Source organism: Pogona vitticeps, chromosome 4 (genome assembly GCF_051106095.1).
Source record: "Pogona vitticeps strain Pit_001003342236 chromosome 4, PviZW2.1, whole genome shotgun sequence".
Lineage (NCBI taxonomy): Eukaryota > Metazoa > Chordata > Lepidosauria > Squamata > Agamidae > Pogona > Pogona vitticeps.
Genome location: NC_135786.1, coordinates 36619974 through 36632036, shown reverse-complemented (window position 1 = coordinate 36632036; position 12063 = coordinate 36619974). Strand labels below are relative to the sequence as shown.

The following is a 12063-nucleotide window of genomic DNA, read 5'->3' as shown; positions in this document are numbered from 1 at the left end:
TTGTCCTAGCTTTCTATCCCCATAACCTTTGGGTCAAATTCAAAATTTATGAAGTGGTTTGATCTAGTCACATGACAATTTACAGATTACGTCTAGTGATGCTGTGGTATAGGCAAAGATCAAATGTTCATTATGTTGATGCCATACATTTATTAAAGCAGTTTACAATCCCTGCCCAAGAATCACAAACTTGTCAAAATACATTTTAAAAATAAATGTCTGCCATGGCACTTAATTCACATTAGTTTCCAAATTCTCATTTTAAAAAAACCCTACTTGACTAGCTTTATTAATGTTCCAGTAAATTTGTCAGTGCCTTAAAATGTAAATTTATTGGTTCTGTGGTATTAAAGGTTGATTATTTTTGTTTAAAGTTAGAGTAGCAAGTGGAAAATAATCACTTGCTACTACAGTGGTGCCTCGCTTTTCGATCCCTCTGTTTAACGACAAAACCGCATTACGATGAACTTTTTACGATCACTTTACGATGTTTCCTATGGGGGAATTTCGCTTTGCGATGATCGGTTCCCTGCTTCGGGAACCGATTCTTCACAAAACGATGATTTTCAGACAGCTGATTGGCGGTTCCAAAATGGCCCCCCGCTGTTTTCTGGGACGGATTCCTCGCTGCACAGACAGTGAAAATGGCTGCCCTATGGAGGATCTTCACTAGACTGTGAGTTTCCAGCCCATCGGAACGCATTAAACAGGTTTTAATGCATTTCTATGGGCTTTTTAATTTCGCTTTACAACATTTTTGTTCTACAGCAATTTTGCTGGAACGAATTAACGTCGTAATGCGAGGCACCACTGTAATGTCACCTAAACCTGGGTCCCACAACTAGGATACATGTTTTTTTTCTCTCTCTCTACATTCCACATTCAGGATACTTTTCGCATACTTGATCTCTTTGATGGTTATAAAATGCACTTGTTCTTGAGGTCTTTGGTAATAATTGGTTGGCACAATCAAACATATTTAAGAGCTGCTACCAATGGTTGTTTTTTTCCCTAAGGAAATCGGGAAAAATTAAGTAGTTGTAACATTGTTTTACTGCGGCTAAACTCTAAGTCATATCCCTCTAACACTTTGTAAACACTTAATTTTTTTTTAAATGGCTGCTGAAAGTTGTGTGTCTTGTCAGCAGGAAGGTATTACAGCTACAGGAGAGAATTTTATGACGATGTTACTCCCAAATTATTCCTCTTCATTGTTATCCTATATTCTTATATCACTGAAGCTATCGAGACCAAATTCAGTGAATTGTTATCTCAGGCAAAGGCATAACTGTCACTACTCTCAAGAGCATCAATATATAAAAACAACAACATTTTGAGAACAGCATAAAAAGTAGTGAAGACTGAAATGAAAGTATGTGACATCTCTGTCAACTTCCAGTTCAACATCATCCACCCATCTGAATACATGTTCATTTCAGACAGCTGTAAATAGGTCAGAGTGTGCCTAGATCATCACCATGCTCATTACAGAGAAGGTAATTTTAGTAGAGACTACAAACTCAATGGAGAATGGCCTGCTAGTGTGATAACAGTACCCAGTGTGGTGTTGTAGATAGAGTGGTAGACTAGGACTCTGGAGACCTCAGTTTCTATCATGGAAACTCACTGAGGGAGTGGAACTGATAAAACCACTCCTTAAATCATTTATCTAGAAACCTCTATTAGTGTAACTATAAGTTCCGATTTGATGGCATATAACAATCTGGAGAAGGGATGAGTGATAAACTGAGAGGCAAACACAGTAACAAGGAGGACCTTAACCAAATCTTTCAAGCTGATGTTCAGATTGATGGACACATTAAGAGCTTCTTCAAGTTCGAAGCAGCTATCACCTCAAATGCAGAAAGCATTATCTATCATTCTTAAATTATTTTGGCTTAAATAATTTATAGGGGCTTTAACTGGTAAGCCACTTCACTGACACCCCATCCATGTAGTCCTAAGAATGTTTAAAGCCCTGTGTGACAACGAGAAAGCAGAGCAGTTAACTATAGATGTGGTGCTTAAGATACAGGTAGCAGAGTAAATGGTACAATAGATCTTTCAAACATATGCACATGCAAGTAACTGTTCTCTCAATTAAGATTCTTAACCTTCTAGTGAATTTACTACTGAATAAGAGAAATAGCACCCTTTTGTTTCCCAGTTATTTAAGCATACAGAACTAGAAACCTTGACAAGACTTTCCTGCATAGGTATGGACCACTGATATTTAGAATGTATGGCTTCTTTCAGTTCTTTAAAACTGCTGACTTCTAAATGGATGCAAGATAGTAATACAAGCATCCAGGTAGGTTAATCTGGTCTGTTGGATATGTAGAAGCTATTGTAAACAGATTTCATTCCACTCTTGAGCAAGAAAGGATAATTATTCAGACAATATACAGCCAGATAAAGGTGAAAATGGTGTTTAAATCATCACTGCATATAATAACACCTGCTTTTTAAACATTCTCCCATAAAGTTATATTTATCATTTCATGAACAAGTGGGGGGAAAGGCTGCTTTACAGAAGAACTAAAAGGAACATACTAATGTTTTCTCATTCAAAAGAAGTTTACAAGAATGTGGTTTTGAAACATTGATTGTAACACGGCTCTCCTGCTCCAGGAATACAAAACAAAGCATTCACTTCAGGAGCCAGTCAAGATTGTGGTATGGGACTTCACTACTGAAGAACGTCTGCAGCAGCAAAGGAGTACATCATGTCAAACTATAAAAGAAACAGAAATGAATGTTAGCTGAAAATGCTTATAAGGTTCCAGCAAGGCTGCCTTATTTTTATGGGTGTCCTCTAAATATCAGAGAAGATTCAAGTGAGAACTGGAAGCCTGCCATGAATACTAGAATCAACATTCCCTCTAGTCTGTGTAATTGTGCAGCTGCACAGTGCTAGATTGGTGCTGTGCACCTGCAGTTTGTGTTTCTGTTCATTTGGTTCTAGTTGCGACCAGAACTTTGCATGTGCAGAGCAGGTTTTCTGCTTAGTGCTGGTGGAAAAATACAGAGAAATGTTGACAAGAACAAATGCAATAAGTTACTAATCAGATGTTGAAATGCTGGCTAGAACTAGAAGAAGAAAAACCATTCTATGTACAACAATAGCATTCTCACCCTGCTCAGGAGATCTGACATGCCACGTAAGTACATGTACTCCAATGGCATTTCACTGTATTTATTGCCTCCAATTATTCTATAAGTTAACAGGAAAACATGATGGCAGAAATCCTGTTGCTTATTGCAGTAAGTTGCCCTAGATTAGGCCCACTGAATCTGGTAATTTGGTGAGTGAAGCTGATATTTTGGAAATGACACCAGACAGAAAAAAAATTATTAAGACTAAAGAAAGTCAACACTCCTATATTTTCCAAGCTCACACAGAAAAACTGTTTTGCAAAATAAAAATCCAGCATGCTGCCCTCCTCCGTGAATTTGTTTGATTTGAGAACAAAAGAAAGTTTGACTTACCTATCAATCAAAGAATCTCTCATAGTAGTAGCAATGGTACTTGGCTGTGCGGCATTGAGTTTGAAGACACTCTCAATAACAGAAAACTCAGTACTCGTTGTGTTCATTCCACAGAAGGCACACCAGTCATTCACAACCATTCCAGCCGCAATCACCTCACTGCCACGGTTAACAGTCCCAGCCTAAGAAAAGAGCCACAGATACCAATTCTTATATCGTCAGAGATTCTCTCTCACACCTATGTGAAGGAATATTAATATTACAATATTTCAAAGAATATTATTTTTAAATATGCATACATTTGTTGTTTTTAATTTTTACAATTATGTGGGATACAAATATCGTCCTAAGCAAGGGCAACAGTTCCAGGGATACTGTTTACTGCCTGCTTCATATGCACATACGTACACTGCTCATACTATATGCTAAACAGAATTTCCATGTTTCTTTTACACCACAGCAGTTCTGCACAGGCTCACCTAAAAGAAAAAGGTCAAGCAGAGAGAGTTTGACCAACCCTTCCCTGCCCCCCCAGGTCCTTTCTGTTCAGTGTAAGCTGCTTTTTCAGGTACGAGGTGAAGGAAAAGTATCAGAAACAAATATTCCCACAGCTGGGAAAGCAGTTTGCAGAAAACTATTGTATCCCCACATTTTTTGTTCGTATAGACTATTTAATAAGGAAACAGAACAAAGATAAATATGGATTTCTATAATCAATTCAACTTTTAGCATCAAAGGACTTCTCAAGGTTCTAGCGTTTTAGCTATTTTTAGCCATACAGCAATAAGATTCTCTGTGAACAATAAACCATTGTGTTTTTACAGACTCTTCTGAAATGAAGCATAACTAGTAACACTGGAGATTAGGGGGTTTTTTTTCGTGAAAAGAAAATTTCACAACAGTTAGAAAGTACAGTGGTGCCTCGCACAACGAGTGCCTCACACAACGATGAATTCACACAACGATGCCTTTTTCTGTTAAATTTGCTGCCTCACACAGCGATGTTTCCTATGGGGGATTTTCACACAACGATCTCCCTTTTCGCTCCTGTAAAAGTGTCTTACAATGTTTGGACGCTGTTTTAAATGATTGCAATGGTTAGTCCACCTCCTGAAACCTATGCAAACTGATTTTGGTGTTGTTCTGACACTTCGTTAATTTATGATGATTTTTTGTTTTTTCCATTGGAAACCATTAGACAGACCATCCAATGGTTTCCTATGGAGAAAAAACAAAAAATCATCATAAATTAACGAAGTGTCAGAACAACACCAAAATCAGTTTGCATAGGTTTCAGGAGGTGGACTAACCATTGCAATCATTTAAAACAGCGTCCAAACATTGTAAGACACTTTTACAGGAGCGAAAAAGGACTTCGCAAAGGCATTGAAATGTATCAATACATTCCAATATAGGAAACATTGTTTCACTCAACGATGTTTCCTATGGGGATTTTCACTGAACGATGGCAATCCGTTCCAATTGGAATGGATTAACCGGTTTTCGATGCATTCCTATGTGAAATGGTGTTTCACAGAACGATGTTTCACACAACGTTGATTTTTTTGGAACCAATTAACATCGTTGTGTGAGGCACCACTGTACTCATATTCTTCCACCAAGCTGAATGCAGCAATGTACACATTTAAGTAAATAAAGGATAAAATAAAATGGGTGGGATGGGGTATGTTTCACACTCAATACACCATTTTCATTTGACTTGTCTCTCCTATGGAACTGATTTGCAAGATGCTTCCTTACTAGAGATGGGGGTATTCATATACAAATATCCCCCTACAGGTGCAGATAATGAAGGTCCATCCTCTTGGGGCCAGACCAACCACTCATGATTCCGCCGCTGCGAGCTCCAAGGAGCCTTCCTATCGCTCCGTTGCTTGCGATAGATTAATCAGTCCTGGCAGAAGGCAGGATGACGAGCCTCTCTGCCAGGTCACAGAGTGGCTAATCCATCGTGAGCAATGGAGAGATAGGAAGGTTCCATGGAGCCCACGGCAGTAGCCAAATTGTGAGTGGTCAGTCTGGCCCCAGGGGGATGGACTCTCGTTATCAGCACCTGTGTGTGTGAGGGGGGTATTCATATTCATATACAAATATCCCCATCTCTATTCCTTACCCAATGGCCTACATACTTTTACCAGAGACACACACTGTCCTCCTAACTCCAAAACCATCTCCAGCCTTGGAGGGTGTTTGACACTTGCACCCAATAGTCATCTATGACTGATGGGTTTTCCTTATTATACTCCTCACAGAAAAGAACAGGAGTCTCACTTCTGCTTTTTATTCTAACGCACAATTTAAGACTATAAATTATGATGTAGAGCTTGCAGTTTCCTAGCTACCATCACACTGAGTAGGTCCAGCTTTTGGTGGAACAGATCTCATCCAAAAATGTGTTTCCCAGGAACTTTGAGAAGCGCATCAACTGCTGATGTGAAGGGGCAATTTGCAAGTAACACCTTGTAGTAAGCAACTTGTTTTGCTTTATGAGATATGTAAATAGTAACTCCTCATTCTTTTGAGTAGGCATAACTTTGTAAGGTTTTTTTTACTGTTATCTACTTGCCATGATTATTTATATGTGGACTTTTCAAGTTCCTCTATTACTAGAAAATGTGCAATAAAATGGGGTGATGGCAGCACCCAACAAATGGAATTCCTCCTGACATTTGAACAGAGAAATTCACACATTCTGGTTTAAAGTAAATGTTTTAAGATATACCACAAACAATAAGGAAATTTATACTAAAAATCAAACTCTCTTCTTCACTTAAAACATGGGAACACTTGACACCCCTTCTTGTACCTTAATATCTACCTCAAGTAAACAGTAAAACATAGTAAAACAGTAAACAGCAAAAACACTGTCTTTCCCACTCTCTCTATAGCACTGCACTTGTAGTATGGAAGAGCTGAAAAAGATTGCAAGCTCCAATACAGTGAACAGCCACAACTGTCTTATCAATATATACATAATTATCACTGGTCCAGTGCAATTGATTAATATTTAGGGAAAGGAAGCTTACTGTGTCTACTTAGTCTAGTTCTAGGTAAGCTAAGTTGTTTTCTCTTTAGGGATTCATGGAGTGGGCTGATCTCTTACATTTACTTGAGGTGGAAGTTAAAGTACAAGAAAAGTGCATCAATGTGTCCATGTTTTGATGGTACAATTTTTCATCTGAATTTCCTTACTTTTTGGAATATAGCTTCAGCCATAACTTTTGCTTTAAACCAAAAGTTTTTCCTTCTTTGGGAATTCAAGAGTTCACTTCAGGTAACTTCTAAATTCCCCAAAGAACTTCATCTTTCGATTTTAGCAAAGTACAGTGTGACTATGGTGACCCATGTGGTATGGGACTCAACAAATCATAAATCCAGCAGATGTCAGAAATGTTTAAAGACTGACATTGACTACTAATTTACAATACATTAGCTGAAATCCTGTTTGCATAAATTCCACTGCATAAGGCTAATGTCAGGTCAATTTGGGGGAAATTAAACATTTTCCCCTTCCATTTTGAAAGTCTCATGGGCTCCATGTAATCTCTTTCATTGTAAGGAACCCATGTGGGCCTCTGAATGGGAGGGGAAAATGTTTCATTTCCCAAAAATTGCCCTGGGTGATGACATCATCAGCCTCAAATAGAATTTCAGAAAGTATAACAAAACTGAACAATATCTGAATATTAAAAAAAGACAGCTACCACAAGTGGGACTTGTAGCAAGGAGGACAGCTCATCCTGGTCTTCAATTGAGGTCTTAGGGTGCACCAGTCCTCCTTGATTGCTGAAAACACAGTAACTTCCCACCAGCACTTGGTCTGCTACTGTATGCCTGAATACTTCAACTTTCAATACATCTGCTAAGATTTCCTCTGTTTCCTGTAAAAAAAGAATAACATTGGGAAAATTTTAAAACTAGGGCTGTCAACATGTTAAAAGCTTTTTTAGGTTTCTGACATCTTTTTCACCCTGTTTCATTTTTAAGAGATTTAGATACACACACAAAACAAATCTAGGCTGTTGTTCTTATTGCTAGTTAGCAAGTTCCAATGAGTTCAACCTGAAATGAAAATCATTTGTGACAACTGGAAAGAAAGACCATTTAAAAGTTTTTTCCCAACATACATAGACCAGAAAGGAGAGCTGTTATCACTTTCCAGGCTGCATCACTGCCTTCCAATATCTGCTCCACAAATAAATGAGAGGGATGAGAGGAAAAAAACCCACAATATATAATTACCAAAAAAATAACCACATCGATTTGACTCAGTATGGGAGAAAAAGGAAAGAAAGAGAAAGGTGAAATATTGTAGCACTTAACAGTTTTATTACAGTGTAAGCTTTCATGGATCAAAATCTACTTCCTCAAGCACAAAAAAGTGCAAATACTATGTATTCTATATTTATACAGGCCCACAACAAGGTGAGGATACAGATCACAGACAAAATAACTGTTCACATAACATAGTAATGGGTCTATGAAGTTGTTAATTACTTGCATTAACAGCTTCTGGCCAGGGTGATAATGTTGGATGCTACCGGAATGCTAAGAAATGTTTCTGGAAATGAAGTCAGAGTCTGTCAGGAGAAACAACTATTTTATATGCTTAAAATATTTCAGAGAGATAGTTAATAAAATATAGTGTGCAAAGAAGCCTTGGCCTCTATTGAGCAAATTAAAGATGCATGAAACTTGTTCATTCGGCTTATTTTTGCCCTTCCTCTCGTTTCCCTTTATAATTTTTTTTCCTGCAACAGCCATTTAGAGATACATAACAGAATGTCCGGGAAGGTTGAAATGCTCTGAAACTGGTTTCTCATCGTGATGTCAAACCTGTGCTCATTTATTCTTTTATGCAGGGCTTGCCCTGTTTGTTTTATATAGGAAGGAAACAGATGCTGATGGCATCAATCACATTATTAAAAAAACAGTGAATAAAGCCCTAATGGTGTGGCTCACAGAGGAAGTGATTTTCACCCATTAAAGCTCAAACTGTACTGAAACTGTTACTCTTAGAAGTGTACAAAATGTTGCCTTTTTTGCCAAATGTGAGTCGCCCATTAAAGTTTCCATATGTATTTTGAAACAGTTTCAAAATCTTCAAAATCTGAGAAAGGATTCCAAACAGTTGAGAAGAGAGTCTTTAACCCAAGAAGTCTGTGAAGTTTCCTCTGCTCTTCTTTTAATAACTAGTCACTTATTCAACAAAACTATGTTTTATCCAGTCCTCCCAATACTCATGCGATGCCACAGAGTGTCCCCAAGAGGTTGAAATGTTCTGAAACTGGTTTCTCTCTCTTGCCATTCTTGATGTCAGATGTGTGTTCTTTCATTTGTTTTAGTCACTAAACCAAAGGCAGGTTGGCAAAGGAAATGATATGGAGCGATCTGGGCAGCTGAAAGTAAATAGCTGACAAACAGTTCGCGAAACCGATTAAATCAAATTACATTTAAACAGCTCCCAAACCATGGGTTCATTCTAGCAGTAAATATTCCAAATCAATTTTGTTAATCATACTGACTAGAAAGTTATAATCTCTTTTAAGAACAGCATCCTGTTGATTAATTTATGTTTAAAAATGTAAATAATTTGTCAGCAACTACAGGTTTATTTGCATGCTTGACTGTTCTGCAATAATCACAATCGCCCTCACACGTCTTATGTAATGATAGATAATAAAAACACTTATATTTGTTTTTCATGATATGCAGGCAAGTACAAACTCTGACATGAATGACCAAGTCTGGAAGGAAAAACATGTACGAAATTGTCTCAAATACCTTTTCTCTGTAGGAATTGTTCTTTCACCGACATATTAGCTGACTAAATAGATCAACTACAGCCCTAGGTTTCAGGACTGAGACATATTTTTATTAAATCCCCACAGCCTTCACTATGCTGCACATCCTCTTCATTTTCTGCCTCACTCTTTTAGTTTTGGATCTCCTTCGTGGTCCAGCTTCTCCAACTAATTAAAAACTCCTTCCCATATAAAATTCTGTACAGACAGTGAGGCTGTTTAGAAAGAAACTTTGCCTGCCTGTTCAGGGGTAAAGGTCACATTCATTCTTGACAGTCCATAGTCCATATAATCAGCCTCATTTATATTAGAAAAGTAACAGAGCTGCCTGTTGCAAAGCCCATACAACTGCAAAACCATAAATGGGAGAATGAGGTTGTCCCCAAAACTGCTCCTGCTAATTCAGTAAGAGCAGCACACTAAGTGCAGAAAAATTCAGATGAAATTAAACTCATTTACTCTGTCAATGTCTGGATGAACAAGTGCTACATAGTCATTGCATGTGATGACATTGCCTAAGGCAGAAAGGCGCTCTTCAACTCTCTGGATTCGCACTGAGTCTGGAAGGCAGTTTCGGATGTGCTGAAGCTCCTGGTCTGTGGTATTGTTGGGAACTAACAATCCATGCCTGTTTCCTAAAAAATAAAAAAAATGAGGATAAGGGGTAAGATTTCTACCTCAAGTCTCTCCCTTCCATTAAGCATTTAGTTAAAAAAACTATAATATAATCATGAGGCCGGAAGGGAGCAAAAGCACATTTAACCCGAATTCCAGCAGCAGCACCATTACTGCTATTTTCGAACAGTCCAAACATACTGCCTCACTCTGAATGGAAAGACTACACAAACACGCCCATACTGCTCATAGCTCCGGATACTGGCTGAAATCCTGCTGCTTGGCATAGTGAGTCATACTGGAGTAGGTCCATTCAGTCCACAAGGACCAAGTGAGTCAATTCTTCCCTAAGTTCTACTTATTCAAATGAGCTACTCTAGTTGTGATTTACTATGCTATTTCAGCCAGTGTTTCCTAAAACACTGGGGGGGGGGGGAACCAACCTTTGAGAATACTTGCATGATCTTATTCAAAAGATATTCAAAACGAGCAAAACTCTAGATAAGTTCACATCTTAAAACTGCAGAGTTGGTTTGCAGACATTCTTCAGAATAACAGAAAATATCAGAACTGGACATTTTCCAAGAATTACTAATTTATTTATTTTTATTTATTTACTGGATTTCTATCCTGCCCATCTAGACCAAAGATCTACTCTGGGCAGTTTAACTAAGGTTAAACTAGAAGAAAATGCACTTTTATTTTTATACAGCAATCAGCTCATTGCAATGCAACTTACCCACACACATTCTGCCAATAATTCGACATTCAGCAATAGAAGCATGGACTACAGGGATAGTATCAGAAAGTTCCCCTTCAAACACACTAAAAAAAAAACACACAGAAAAATTAGGTAATAAAGTCAGCATCATCCCATTCAGATCAAAGAAGGACATGCTATCAAGAACTATAATAAAGCAAGGACCTGCATACGGATACTTGCATAAATCTGCTGCGGGGAAAGACTTAATACATTATACGATTTTCCTGTAGCAGAAGAAGTAACATGACACCGGGCCTTTTCACTAGGCCGGAAAAAGTGCGAGCAAGGTAAGCAGAGTTTATGAACAAACACACGACAGAAGAGAGTATGGATCAATAAGTGTTAGAGAAGATCTGTGCACCCTTTCCCATCTCACACTCTCTCTTAGGGCTCACAACTGGAGGCTCCTAAAAGCGATAAGCCCCTCACCATGAACTTGAAGCAGTTCTCCTGTCATGAAAAAGCACCATCACAACCTCTGCCGAGGCTTATCAATATTCCGAGGAAGCGCCTCAACGGACATCGAGGGGCCGCAAAAGCCCAGTATAAGGGAGGGGCCCACGGGTTCCGGTGGCCCAAAGGGGGACAGATCCAAAGAAATGCCGGCAAGATCCCTCTCCGAAGGCCGAAGGCGACGGGCCTTTTCAAGAAGCCCTAGAAGAGAGACCGAAGGGCAGAAGTCCTCAGGCCCCGGCCATTACCTGTAGAAGCCCTCAGAGCCCCCGATGCCCACCAAGCAGTAGGTGTTGGTGAGCTTGGCGAAGCAGCCGATCTCGTTGTTGTTCTCGAAACTGGCCCGCACCGCCATAACCGCCAAAGGACCGGCTTGTGGGTGGGGTGGGGTGGGGTGGGGTGGGGGAAAGCGGGCAACAAGATGAGGCGAGAGCCGCCAACGGCTTCACACAGCCTGCACCGAGCCACGCGGAAAGGCCGCAAACCGCTTTGCCCGGAAACAGCGAGTGACGTCACTTCCTCTTTTCCCAGCTTGCCGTCGACGTCTTCCATAAATACATAACATGAAGACTATTCTGTGGAAGCCGAACGGCGGGTTTACTGCGAGAAACGTATCTTTTTTTCTTTCTGTCAACCCCCCCAAATTATCAACCTGGACTGGGAAACTGGCGCCATGTGTACACTACTTTGATAACATTTTAGTGGTCCTACCAGCCGCATCTGCCTTCTGTTTTTATTTCTCAATAGCATGTCTATTTTGTTTCGTATTTTCTCTCCTTGCGGCTCATCCTTTTGTTTCTTGGCGACCGTGCTGCAGGCTAGGCTAACAATTCTGCATTTCCATAGGAGGCTCTCACGGCCTCCTCGGAAATAAATATATATTTTAAGAACAACTCTTCTAATGTTAAGTTGGAAATT

General features: G+C 39.3%; 1 protein-coding gene across 2 annotated transcripts; it reads right to left on the bottom strand.

Annotated features, from left to right (window-relative positions):
* Window positions 1–130: 130 nt before the first annotated feature.
* On the bottom strand, window positions 131–11656 carry EIF6 (eukaryotic translation initiation factor 6). Of its 2 annotated transcripts, none has more exons than XM_072997076.2 (6): window positions 11394–11656; window positions 10669–10754; window positions 9774–9949; window positions 7215–7391; window positions 3490–3671; window positions 131–2734 (listed from the first exon to the last, which is right to left on the bottom strand). In XM_072997076.2, the coding sequence occupies exons 1-6, from the start codon at window positions 11498–11500 to the stop codon at window positions 2725–2727; spliced, it is 738 nt and encodes a 245-aa protein (XP_072853177.1). In that variant the 5' UTR covers window positions 11501–11656; the 3' UTR covers window positions 131–2724. The 2 variants fall into 2 exon arrangements, with proteins under 2 accessions (XP_072853177.1, XP_072853179.2); XM_072997078.2 differs by lacking the exon at window positions 11394–11656 and adding an exon at window positions 11122–11177.
* Window positions 11657–12063: the final 407 nt, after the last annotated feature.

Bases quoted from the DNA above. Each gene is read 5' to 3' on its own strand.
- EIF6 (XM_072997076.2), bottom strand. From the start codon at position 11,500: ATGGCGGTGCGGGCCAGTTTCGAGAACAACAACGAGATCGGCTGCTTC. The intron at 10,755-11,393 runs GTAATGGCCGGG...TTTTTTTTTTAG, and splicing joins GGCTCTGAGGGCTTCTACAG to TGTGTTTGAAGGGGAACTTT. The intron at 7,392-9,773 runs GTAAATGAGTTT...CTTTTTTTACAG, and splicing joins TTCATCCAGACATTGACAGA to GAAACAGAGGAAATCTTAGC.